Consider the following 13669-nt stretch of genomic DNA (forward strand, 5'->3'; position numbering starts at 1 on the left):
ATAACAAATGGGCTATGAGGAAAATTCTTTTCTGGAAGCCAGGATCCTAGAGAATGTCCTAGGGAGGTAGTAAGAGCTGAGTGGAAAAGCTCAATGTGATGGCATGAACTCTCTTCTGACGAGGCTGTAAGCCCCATACTCGGACAAACTTCTTTTTACATTTCCACCAAGTCTAGGTGTTTTGTTTTATTGACATTCCTGCACTGATGAGATGCAGAATGAGGGGAGATGGAGAGTGAGTCCAGATAATCCAGAGCACTTATATATCCAGATATAACTTGGTGATTCCAATAGCTTCTGCCATTTTATTTATTTTTAAAATAGATTTTTTTTTAATCGATTTCAGAGATGAAAGGAGAGGGAGAGATAGAAACATCAATGATGAGAGAGTCATTGATGGGCTGTCTCCTGCATGCCCCCCAACAGGGACGAGCCAGCAACCCAGACATATGCCCAGACAGGGAATCGAACCGTGACCTCCAGATTCATAGGTGGCTGCTCAACCCCTGAGTCACACCATCTGGGCTTGTTATTTAATTTTTTTTTTTTTTTTTTGCACAGGGTAGGTGATCAATAAAGGTCAGCTCCTGTTGCTCTAGTCTAACCTCCTTGGTGTGGCTAGCACACAGATGTTCAATGTTAGTAGCTGTTACTTCTGTTTAGTCTTACTGGTGTGCTTGTGCATACACTAGGTGTTGAGCGGGTATCAGTCAAGGTCAGCTGCTGTGATTTGTGTAGGGTCTCCTTCCTTGTTATGACGGAGAAGCATCCAGTAACTTGAGGGCAGAGAGGAATGAACACAGTTGCCCCTTCCGCATGCAGCCTATGAACTTGGCTACCTATGAATTTTACGCTCAGAGCTGGCTTTTGGATGTTCAGTTGTGAAAAGCCAGAGGGTCAGTCACTTCAGCCTGATACAGTCCACCTCCTCCGTGGTCGGCACGGCGCTGGTTTGGAGGTCGAGCTCTGTGCTAGACTTGCTTCCGTGGTGCGAGGGGCGCCCGTGGAGCCGCATCATCCTCTTGCAGTACTTGAGGGTGTTGTTCTTGACCGCCACGAAGCACACGGTGTTGATGACGCTGTTGCTCATGGCGATGCACTCCACGACGTAGAAGGCCGTGAGGTAGTGCTTCTCCTTGATGAACACGGCGGGGAAGAAGTCGCGCACGATGGCGAGGCCGTAGAAGGGCGCCCAGCACAGCACGTAGGCGGTGAGGATGCACACGAGCACCAGCACCGACTTCCGGCGGCAGCGCAGCCGCTTCCGGATCTGCTCCGTCTGGAAACCGGGGACGGCCTTGAACCAGAGTTCCCGCGAGATCCTGGCGTAGCACAGGGCCATGGTGACCACGGGGCACACGAACTCCACGCCGAAGACGAAGAGGAAGTAGGACTTGTAGTAGAGCTGCTGGTCCACCGGCCAGATCTGGCCGCAGAAGACCTTTTTCTGGCTTTTGGCGATGAAGAGGACCGTTTCTGTGGCAAAGTAGGCAGACGGGATGGCGATGAGAATGGACACCACCCAGACCGAAGCGATGAGGAAGGAGGCCGTCTGATAATTCATCCGTGGCTTCAAGGGGTGAACGATGGCGAGATATCTGGTGGGGGACGGAAGCCATCAATAATAATAATAATAATAATAATAATAATAATAATAATAGGTAGAACATTTTATTGAGAACATTTATTAGTTTCTTACTAACCCCAAACACATACAAAAGCAGGCAAAGTGTCTCAGTGAGATTCCCATGAACCTAGTTATCCAGCTTCAACAAGCTTTGTCTTATTAACAACATCATTTGGCATTTGGCAAAGTGAGTGATGTAGAGGAAACAACATAGAACTTGGGTCAAACAGATGGAATAAATCCCAGCTTTTCCTTTGATTGGCTTTGGGGTATGGAGTGAAGCATTCAGTCTCTCTGAGATATATTTCCTCAACTGCAACATGGGATAAAATGACAACCACGTGGCAGGGCTGCTGTGCACATTAAATACAATGTTAGCAAAATGCTTGGCATGTAGTAGGTGTTCAATAAGTACATATGGTCTATTATTGGCTTTCAATCTTGCCATTTTGACCAAGAACACAATACTTTGAAAACTTTTCATTACAAATATCTCATGCTATAAAGAGGTGGAGCCCTTTTCAAGACAGTGGACTAGGGCTTTCTCTCTCCTCCCCTGCTAGTATCATCTTGCATTACTGAGCAGGAGAGTAGGGTGGTCCGAGGTGGAATCTAAGGAATCTAAGGAGAAGTAAATGACTTGCCCATGCTCACTTGGTACTGGGACCAGAATTCAGATTTCAGACACAAAACTTTTACAACCATCTCTTTAGGCTTTCTCAAGCTCAGATGAGAAGGTGGGTGAAGTCACATTGACACCCTAAAGCAAGGTGTTTGTTACCATCTATTTGCTCCTTCTAGGATTTCTATGACTTGACATAGCATCTCTTCTAGGCCCTCTAAACATGAACCTTATTCTTATTGGCAGTAGGTAGTCCTTCTGATATTTATATGTAGGAGAACAGGCATATTTACCTGGTTGCTCTTAAGAAACTCCTGTTACATTAAAAAACATACCCTACATTATAAAGACAAAAAGATTTTAGTGGGACAAAGGGGATGAGGAAAGTAATAATTTTCACCTGAGTAAACATCAGAATCACTCAGGGAATTAGAAATGTAGACCTAGCCCAGGAATTCCCACTCAGCAGGGCTAGAGTGGGGCCCAGGAATCTTTGATTCACTGTATTAAATGGTAGCCTAGGAAATTTTGCAGTTGGTTGATGGGTACATTTCATAAGCATTAGTTTTAGGACTGGAGAACACCAGTTGCAATAACAAAATTGTTTTTCCTGCAGGAATCTATATATATATAAAAGCCCAGCAACTCAATGGGAGAACAACCAGAATGACTGGTCAACCACTCGCTGTGACATGCACTGACCACCAGGGGAAGATGCTCAATGCAAGAGCTGCTCCCTAGTGGTCAGTGCACTCCTGCAGCTGCTGGGCTGACTGGGATGAGGAGTGCTCCCACAGCAGGAGCAGTTGTTCAGAGGGCAGGTCCACAGCGGCATGGCTGACTGGGATGAGCAGTGCTCCCACAGCAGGCTGATCCCTGCAGACCATGCCCCCCACCAGTGCACGAATCCAAGCACCAGGTCTCTAGTTTTGTTATAAAAAATATGTCTCTTATGTATGTGCATTTTATTATCATAAACAATAATCAACTGGTTGATAAAAAAAAGGACAACAAACCAAAATAGCACTGAAAACTAGAGAAAAACAAAAAGTGTTGAAAGGAAACAAAAGGGAAAAAAGATGATTAAAAACACATTATCAAGACAAGTCTCAGCACAGCTAACAATGATGGACCAAGAGAATGTGACACCAACTGCTCCCCTCAAACAGCCCCTGCTGGCCTACAACACTGCAGAAATAAAACATGTGTCTGATTTATCATAAGTTGCTATTAGAAGATTTACAAATCTATAGCAAAGCAAGGACTTCCAGAATATCTCATGCAAATATATGCAAATGAGCATATACATGTATATAAAAAAGCAAAGGAAACTTTTCCTTCCTTTTCTGCAAACAAGCCCAGTTGTTGATTTTATAGAAACAAGAGTACATCCTATGTGATTCCACTTTTATGAAGTTGAATAACAGGGTTGTGTGTGGTGGGAGGATTGGCAGGTGAGGGGCATCAGAAAGTTTTCTAGGTGATGAAAATGTTCTATATCTTTTTAAAAATATGTATATATTATTGATTTTTTACAGAGAGTAAGAGAGAGATAGAGTTAGAAACATTGATGAGAGAGAAACATTGATCAGCTGCTTCCTGCACACCCTCCACTGAGGATGTGCCTGCAATCAAGGTACGTGTCCTTGACCGGAATTGAATCTGGGACCTTTTAGTCCGCAGGCAGACGCTCTGTCCAGTGAACTAAAACGATTTTGGCAAAAAATGTTCTATATCTCGACGTGGGTAGTGGTTACAGAATAACTGGGTACAATCCACCTTGACTGGAAGCTGCTCTGGTTAACTCTCACGTGGCTTCTAAGTATTAAGCGGTCTAAACTTTCTGCTTTTGCTTTGTGTATGATACAACTTATGGTCATGTAACATACATATACATCTGTGGTATTCGGGACATAGTCCAGAGCTGTGGGGGCTCAGGAGCCTCACGCTTGCTCCCATTTGGGAGCATGAGCCACAATTGGAAAAACCAGGTCCCCTCTTGCCCTGCGATAGCTCAGTGAGCATTCACATATGAAACAATGCGAACAGTCAGAGCTGAAGTGAGGAAAGGAGCAGCCCGGTTCAATCCCCATTTTTACTCCTGCCCAACATCCTCACCTGTCAATAGCGATGGCCAGCAGAGCATTCGTGGAGACGTAGAGTGATACTGTACGCAGGTAGTTGACTGAGGCACAGAGTACATGGCCGTGCTCCCAGGAGAGCTGCCGCACCACATAGTAGTCCATCTCAAAGGGGCAGCAGACTATGGCCACCAGGAAGTCAGAGATGGCCAGGTTAGCAATGAGCAGATTGGTGAGGTTCCGTAGCTTCTTATAGCGGGCGAGAGCAGCAATGAAGACAAAGTTGCCAATGCCGCAAACCAGGATGATGCCAGCCAGTGCTATACCGATGACTATCTTGGCTGCGAAGAAGGTCCGAGTCTTGGTCACATCCTCATCCTCATCCAGAGGGAGGTCATAATCATAAGTGAAATTGAAGGGAAGGGAAGAGACATGGTCTTGGAATGGACTGAAGTTGGGTGCAAAACTATTGTTTACATTCTGGGTGGCCATGATGAAGCTTGCAGGTGGAGTGGTGGGTGGAGGTCTCAGGATCTGAATTTGCTGAGCTCGGGGGTCCAGATTTTCTGCTCTCATAAGGCCGGTGGGCCTAGCACCCTGCCCACATCTTTGGGAGAGTCAACATGCCATCCTGGATCCTGGAAGGAGACACAGCCAGTGCACAACATACAGGAGAACCTCTGGTGGCATTCTCCAGGTAAGGCCAACTAGACCTGGTGCCCACTCGCAGACAGAACTACCCAGCGTACAGGGGAGAGGAGACATGAAATCTAGAAACTGGGAAATCCTCCACTGGCTGTTGGGCTGTCAGGAGGGAGTGGGCATAGGATGGGCTGAACTCTCCAAAGACATGCAAGAAGAATGTGTATCTTGGCCTTCCCCACCCCCCAGGGGAAGGGACCCCTTTGACTGCCCAGCCACCACTCTCCCCTTCCCCAAGGGCTGCTTCAGGCAGCTACTCCAGGCAGCTAGCCCAGGCACCTACGGCAGACACAATGTGGTGCCATCCGTTAGCCAGGGACAATGAAGCTGAAGGACTGGGATACAAAAGGGTCTTTCCTCTATAGCAGGGCGCTGTTCCCTCTTTCCTGGCCAAACCACGGACTTGGAAATGACCAAACCTATCTTCACGTGGATGGGCTGAATCATCTTGGGGCAGTGATTTATGCTCTCTGCATCCCAATCTTCTTGTAAACCAAACTCCTGCTGCCCAGCCCAGGCACATAGTGGGAGACCCATAGAAATCTGTTGAATGAATGAATGAGGATCCTAACCAAGGATCCACAGATCGGGGGCGGAGCTGTAGGTGGGAAGGCATTCTTCAACCGCTACCCTACATTCTGGGAACCAGCTTTAGAAAGAAATCCTTTGTCTGCTTTCCCTCCTCCCTTTGCCCCCAGTTCCCCTCCCAGAATCAGCCCTGACTGGGAAGTACCATGGCCTGTCACCAAGGTGTGTGTCCTCTGAGAGTGGTAGCTGCTCCAAGACTGGGCCTAACTGGAAACAGCCCTGCTAGGGGCGGGCAAGTGTCAGCGAGGACCCTGGAGGGCCGAGGACTGGGCTGTCCTTTATATCCTCAAGTTCCCTGCGGGAGAGGAAATAAAATCTCCGAAGTACTGAGCCTTCAGGAGATAGAGTGTCATTGAGTTCAAAACGGCAGAAGAGTCGGGTTGGAAAAAGAACTCGGACCCCCCAACACCCGAAATGGGGGCTCCAGTGACCGCCTGCACCCCCTCCCCTTAGTACACGGAGGAAGACTCCAAGTGTGGAGGCCGAGGGATGCTGGTAGCAAGAAGTGGACCCAACTGGATATGGCCCCGCCCTCTGAGAGGAGGGGAAGAGCAAGCCCTGGGAATGGAGGAACGGTGGCGTCTTCGGTGCTTCTGCCCGCTGCATACCCTAGAGCTAAACCTTCGGAGAGGTGAGATTCAAGTCCCTGTGGCATTCTCAGACCAGGTGTCCTTCCTCCGGTCGCCTCTAGGACTTAAGGGAGGCCCAACGTCCGACAGTACAGCCCCAGATGGAGAAGCAGGAATCACGCCCTCCTGGCCACCACGCTCCGCGCCTCTGCAGTCCCGGGACCCCAGAGGAAGGGGGCGCACCTGGAGTGGGCAGCCCATCGTCCCATTCCACGGGCTGCATCCTGTCCTTGACCAACTCTCCCAGGAACCCTCTCCTCCCCTTTCCCGATCAACTATCCCGCGTGGCCGCGCGGTCCTCAGAGGAGCCGCCTCGGCAGAGGCGAGATTCAAGTCAGAAATTCGGGTTCCAAAAAAGCAAAGCGAGCGGGGCCTTAGAGCGAGAAGAAAACTGCGGGTGGAGATAGATGCGGTGAGAGAAAATTTCCCCCCAAAGCTTCCCCTTTCTGCTCTCTTTTGAAGAAGGCGCATCCATCCCCACGCCATTCCCTGTAAATGGGCGCTCGCCCGCCAGCATCCTTCACCCGCCCACACTCCGGTCCCATGGACCGTCCTCCGCCCGGGCTCAGCAGGTGGGGGGCGCGGGGCGCTCTTCCCGCACCAACTCCTCTACTTCGAGCCGTTCAGGGTGCATCCCGAGGAAGGCTGGAGGCAAAGCAGGCCCAATCCTTCCGAGAAAAAGTGGGCGTCGGCTGCCAATGGAGCTTTGGTCCGCCGTCCTCAGCACTTACCTGCTTCCCTGCCGCCTTCCCGCGCGCTCCGTGGCCGGTCCGGTCGGTTCCCGCTCTGGGGACAGGGAGTTGCACTTGCAAAGGCGCAGCGGTGTGTGTGTGTGTGTGTGTGTGTGTGTGTGTGTGTGTGGGTGTGTGTGTGTGTGGGGGGGTGTCTCTCTTTCTGAATTGCCCCAGCTCGCTTCCCGGGATTGGGCGCTTGCCTCGCAGCTCTTGGAACCGCGGACCCAGCCCGAAGCGCCCCGCCCCGCGCGCAACTCCGCCCTGGTGTCCCCGCCCGCTCTCAGCCCGGGCGGGAGGAGGGGCTGGGCTCTCCCTTACCTGGTGCGCCCCTGGGAGCCGAACGCACGGAGCTCTGGCGGGCATTCCTAGTCCGGGGTGTCGGCCCCTTTCCACCATAGTGTCATAGGGTTTAACTGATGCGGTTTGGAGCAACCTGCAAGGCTCTCTGCGCCCCACACGGGCGCCCCGCGGACAGTGGCCGTGCAGGGAATGAGCGTCTGGTCTTCAGCTGGATTCCATGGCTAGAGTCCGCTCCCGCTGCACCGTGATTCCTTCAAGAGGAGTTCGGGGAGCAGTCTGGGAGAGCTCTGTGGGTGGTGGTGGAGGAGGCACCTTCCGAGGAAGCTGGGGGTCGAGGGCAGAGCGAATGCTCAAAGCTGTGACCCTGAAGACCTCACCAAAACCCTGCGATGCCCACTGCCAGATTCCTCAGCCCTTCAGAGGCCATCGCAGCTGGGCTTCTGCCGGTCTGTTGGGAGACTCCCGAGTCCTTCATTTGCTTCCAACAGGCTTTGGTTCTAGGCAATTTTTGTCACCTCCCTGGTTCTTGATTTCCTTACACATTGAGCGAGGGGATTAAACTCTATAAAGAGCTGCAATTTCTAATGACTCCCCCCCCCCCCCAAAAGCGCAGAGGGAAGCTCTGGGTTTTCGGAATTTGAACTGGGAGTTGTGACAGGAGACTGAACCCTCCACTGATATATCCCAGTTATTGTCCGCTTGGAATATGGACTCTGCTTTGTCAGATCTTCCCATTTTCTCAGAGAGTCTGGAATCTCTGAGATTTATACTCTGTCGGCTAAAACAAAACCTGTGCTAGCCAGAGACAGCATATCTAAAAATGAATGCAGTTCCTTTGGGCACCAACTTAAAATTCCTGAAATCCTTTGAGTGGTGACATTCTGTGATTATTGTCTTTCCCAAAACCTGTGGAATAACTCTTCCCTCCTTCTCCCCTTTCAAAAACTATTTTCCAACTTTATTGAGATATAAATGACATATAACATTGCATAAATTTAAGGTATACAATTTGATGTCTTGAAATATGTATATACTGTGAAATGATTACCATAATATGGTTAGTCAACATATCCATCACCAAGTATAATTATAATGAGTGTGTGTGTGTGTGTGTGGTGAGAACTTTTAAGATCTGATTTCTTAGCAACTTTCAAGTATTCCATATCAAAGTATGGAGCACTTCTTCACTTCATTCTTTTATAATTGTAAATGGCCCATTGTGTGAATATACTACAGGTTTTAAAAAATGTTTCTGTTGTTAGACACATTGGTTTAATATTTTCAAAATATGCCTGTTAAGTTATGAATTGGATTATATCCCAAATTTTAGCAAAGAGTACTATACATGGTACTCTTATATAAAATTAATAGTTATATTAATAACTATTAATATAACTAATAGTACTATATATAAAATTATTAGTTCTTCAATGAATAACTATACATAACATCTTTTTGTATATATGAAAATGTATTTGAATGACAATATCCTAGAAGTGGCATTGCTCAAGACATAAAAGCATTTAAAAATTTTGTAGAGATTGTCACATTAATTTCATAGTGGTCTAATCATTTTTCACTTTTGCAGTAAGCAGTCGTTGGTAGAGGTGACTGTCTGGACTGCATTTGAATCATTAATCAAATGTCTGTTGAGATCAAAGAAGGCAATATTGAAAAGCATGATTTCTCAGGAATGCAATTCTCTCACACCTGTCCTCAGTTCTGAATGCATTTAAGTTACTGAGAAGATGGTGCCTTCTCAGTAATTTAAAGTATGGTAAGGAAGGGCACTGTTTCTGAGAACATTACATGCACTGAGACTCTAGCAGGCAGCCAATCAATGATTCTCTTTCAGAGAATAGGATGTATGTCTTTTGGTCCCAGGATATCTGGCTCAGAGAAAGCAATCTGATTTTTTCTTTTTGAACTTTCTTTGAACCCACTCCCACGAACTGGCTCATGGTTTTCTGGAATCTGTTTGTAATTGTCAACCTTATTCCCACATTAGACATAAAAACCCGTATGTATTTCAGGAAAGTGGCTGGCCTCTTCTGTATGTGTTTTCCTCCCTACTCCCCGCCCTCTCCTATGTTTGACAAGACTCGGGCTGTGCCAGGAGTTTCCCGGTTCCCCTGTCTTCCTGCAGAGCAGACTCTCCTGCTGGGCCATCACTCACTCAGCTTCATCTCTCTTCCCTTCTGGTGTCATGACATTTCCTTTGACATCAACTGCCACTGATGGCCTTGCCCAGCTCCTCACCATCCCTTTAGACCCAAGATAGCTGGACACACATTTCAAAAGGTCATTCCACTGGCCTTTGTGAAACCACAAGGCATTTTCTTCTCTTATAGTTGGAGGGCAACATATTTATAATTGATCTCAGCATATTCTTTGAGACATTGGGACTATTCCTATATTTTTTGTTTCAGAGTTTTCTGCCTATTTTCTAGCCTTCAAATAACCCCAACTTGATTCAATTCAAGGCGATCGATACCAACTCTGGGCTGGATGGACCAATGGTGGCAGGAGACTAGGATGGTCATGTTGACACCTTGGGTATAATTGGGTTGATTAGCCCTGTCTGTGCAGCAGGTTTGTGGAGTTTCTATATCTCTTCTAACCCCATCATCCTGGTGAGTTATCTTCTTATTTGGAGAATATTGAGTTATACAACGTGTCTTATGCTGTACGTGTAACGTGACTGAAGGTTTTAAAAGCCTAGGGAGATAACAGTTTGGCTCATTCTAGAGGTCTTGGCTTAAAAACTGAAGAGGATTTGTAGGAGCCAGGTTATAAAACATCGACAAATCTCTCAGCGACAGAGGACCCTTATGGGAAAGTCACAGTGGAGATGCAATGGCTTTCTGTGTGCATGGCTTAGGAATCTCGTGGTCGAGGCATAACATTGTTAGGATGTAGGGGCCAAGGAACTCAGAGTAGCAAGAATAGTCTTCAAACGAGATTTAAAAGTGTTTTCTTCCAGGCAGAAAAGGGGATCCTCAGAGCAAAGGAGGCCATTGAGAAAACCATCACAGAGTTAATCCTCTAATTAAGTAGCTGGACAAAAAGAAGATTAGAGAAAACGTTTTGGACATTTGCACTAAAACTGAAATGACAAGCTTTCATTCTCTGTCATGGTGTGAAATTTTCAAGTTTGCTTTTAGGCTAAAAAACAAGAACAAGAGCAAAAACCGCCGAGGTTATCTTGTACTGCGGGCCAGGAAACCCTTGGACCCGAGTCCCTGGGGAGGCTGGGGTGGAGAGAGCCCAGGAAATGTGCCTGTCCTGCCCAGGATCATCTTTCTGCTGAAAGCCAGGACTTCCCTGCCACCTGCTCACCAGTAGGGCCAAGAGCTCAGTTTGGCTTTTGAAACCAGTTTAGCCACAGAAAGTGCCCAATTCTTCTTTCTGCTGCCCTTGTGGGAGGGTTCTGGTTTCACACTGCCGGGGCTCACTGTGTGCTCCCTGAGGAAGCCACAGGGAACAGAGAACTGTCATTATCACTCATCGCCCCTCCGCTTCCAAAATTACTCATCCCAGAGGCAGTTGGGAAACAGGAAATGGGTACTGTTCTATGAAATTTTGCTCGTCTCCATGGGGGATGAACTCCAGGCTCATGTATTCCTGTCGACTCGGCATGCACCACTTTTAAATATTACTCCTAAAGAAAGACCTGAAATTGAGAATTTAAAATTTTCCTCTCTCCCCCAGTTCCTTCCAAAGGAAGTGCCAGCTGGGCCTATAAGCCCTGGTTGGAGAATTTTTCCTCTCCTCATACATTGTAGGGTCTCACGAAGACTTTCCAAACTGGGCAGCTACACACCCATTGGTGCCCACAGCTCCTAGTCTGAACAGCAGTGGCCTGGAACTGACAGAATCCATTTTTCCCCACTTTTTTTTTTTTGTTTTGTTAATTCCTACCTGAGAATATTTTTTCATTGATTTTTAGAGAGTGGAAAGGAGGGAGAGAGACAGAAAGAGAGAGAGAAAAACATCAATGTGAGAGAGGCACATTGATTGGTTGCTTTTGGCACATGCCAGACCAGGGCTGGGGATTGAGCCTGCAACCAAGGTATGTGCCCTTGACATTACTCTTTAGTTCAAGGGCTGACACTCTCTCCACTGAGCCAAACTGTCTAAGGCTCCAGTTCTGAATTCAGTTCCAGAATATTTCTCATATTTTATTGCAACATTTGGATGTAGGTTTAAAATGCAGATAACAGTATGCTCTTTCTTTCTCTGACAAGAAAAGAAAATTACCAGGTTTTCATGTTAGGAAAACTAGGTAAGGGAGGTGACTCTGAGCTGGTTTTGGATGATGAGCTGGTTGCCCAGGGGAGGGAAGACAATGGGTAGGAGAGGAGAAGACAGTTCAGGCTGGTGGCCATTGGTATGGAGGTGTGAGGCTGCATGGAGCATTCTGGAAACCACCTGCCATCCAGTGAGGCTGGAGAGTAGGGTAAGAAAGGAGGTCACAGTGAAAGGTAACTCTGAAGAGGTGGATAAGGAACAGACCACAGACAGTCTCACTTCCTGATACATTAAAGACTATGGACTTCATTCTTTAGGCCTTTGGTTTTCCATTTTTGCCATTTGTGACTTGTTTTTTGGATGCTGTCACTGACTACAGGCAAATTAAGAAGAAAATTCAACATAATGTTAAAAAAAACAAACACCAAAGAATGTTTTTTAAAAAGAAATGAAATAATCTACACTAATAAAAGAGTAAGATGCAAATTGATCGTACCTTTGCGAGGCCCACCAGCCAATCAGGAGTGAGTATGAAAATTAACCCGACAAATATGGTGGGTTAATTTGCATATGCAGGGATGGGGGTGGGGTGGGACACTTGGATCATTGCCATGATGATGACACAGGTGTTCCGCAGTGCCTCAGCCACTCTGGGCCTCTGGGCAGTATGGAAAGGCAGAAAGGTGGCTCCAGGAGTGAAAGGGGGCTCCAACTGGAGCTAAGGCAGTGCTGACAGCCAGGGGAAGAAAGCCCCATTCTTGCACGAATCTTCATGCATCGGGCCTCTAGTTGTTTCATATCAGTGAGATGGAATTTTCTACCCTTTTATCAAAGCTCAAGGGTAGAAAAGCTGTGCCACTATATCACATCAATTTATTTTCCTAGTCTTTCTAAATTCAGAAATTCCTGACTTACAGTACATACTGGGAATGATAGTCAATGTTTGGCAGCTCTTTCAGACGGATCTGCATTCGTGGACTGAACAGAGACAGGCATTCTGGAGGATTCTCCCGGAAGACCACATCCAGCCTTTTGTTGGATGAAAGTCAACAGGAACTCCGTCCTGGAGGCTGGAGAGTCAAGTGTTTCCACCTGGGAGCGAGCTGTGAATGGTTTGTATTTACTCTTTGGTTGAATTTAGCTACAAAGCATTCTTCATAGGCTATTGTAACCTTTGGATGCGGTTTTAAAATACAAATGACAGTATGCTGCTGATTTCTTTCTCTGACAGGAAAGAAAAAACTTCAAGAATCGGCAAAGAATCAAATGCGCAAGGATCGAGACATTTGTACAATTTGTCTTAAAGTTATTTTTCTTAAACTCTCGGAAGATATGTGTTACTCATGTGACTTCTGCAGCCAAGTTGCTAAAGACAAACATGTGTCCTTTGTAGCAAACCTGCTTTCCACTCTGATTGATTTTGTGTTTTGTGTTTATCTTAATTTTTTCTTTTCTTTTTAATAAGCCCTAGTAGGAGCCCAGAGCTACAAACACCTCCCCAGTGTCGATGATTAAGCACATCCCAGTGGACATGCTCATAGCCAGCTCATTCTTTGTCCTTCATTGACACACAAGCCAAGTGACCCACCACTCAAGTATCCTTTTGAAGTTTCACCATATGTTCATGTATGAATTTTAAAAAATTCTATATGCTGAGAGTCTTTACTCAATGCTGAGAAATTCTTCAGCCATACCTGCACCTTTTCCCTGTTTTTTTTTTTTTTTTTTTTTTTTTTTTTGTGTGTGTGTGTGTGTGTGTGTGTGTGTGTGTGTTTTAATCTTCCTTCTTTGGGTTCATGTTGTTGTTTCTGCTTTCTGTAATCTGGGCCTTTGTTTCCTCTCTCTGGAATGCACTTGCCACCAAACCCTCTCCCCATTTCCTTCAAAGTTCAGCTTAAATAGTTCCTCTTCCATGAACTTCTTTTGACCCCTAACTGGATACACCCCATTCTCTGGTCATGCAATATCTTTTGAGTCTCTATTGTGTGACAGCCTCTGTGCTAAGCACTTTAACGTGTTGATTTGGTTTATTCTCAAAACAATACATTGAGAGAGGTAGTATGATTCTCAGTGAGGCCGCACATAGCTGTAAGCTAAGCTGGGATGGGACCCAGCTCTGGCTAACTGCAGGGTAT

At 46.7% G+C, this 13669-nt stretch overlaps 1 protein-coding gene across 1 annotated transcript; it reads right to left on the reverse strand.

The window, feature by feature from the left end:
- Positions 1-479: 479 nt before the first annotated feature.
- On the reverse strand, positions 480-7159 carry PROKR2 (prokineticin receptor 2). The gene is made up of 3 exons (XM_036418665.2): positions 6981-7159; positions 4368-4968; positions 480-1598 (listed from the first exon to the last, which is right to left on the reverse strand). Exons 2-3 carry the CDS (start codon positions 4904-4906, stop codon positions 902-904), a joined length of 1236 nt encoding a protein of 411 aa, XP_036274558.1. The 5' UTR covers positions 4907-4968; positions 6981-7159; the 3' UTR covers positions 480-901.
- Between the last annotated feature and the right edge of the window lie 6510 nt (positions 7160-13669).

This window comes from Pipistrellus kuhlii, unplaced genomic scaffold (assembly GCF_014108245.1).
Source record: "Pipistrellus kuhlii isolate mPipKuh1 unplaced genomic scaffold, mPipKuh1.p scaffold_m20_p_6, whole genome shotgun sequence".
Classification (NCBI taxonomy): Eukaryota; Metazoa; Chordata; class Mammalia; order Chiroptera; family Vespertilionidae; genus Pipistrellus; species Pipistrellus kuhlii.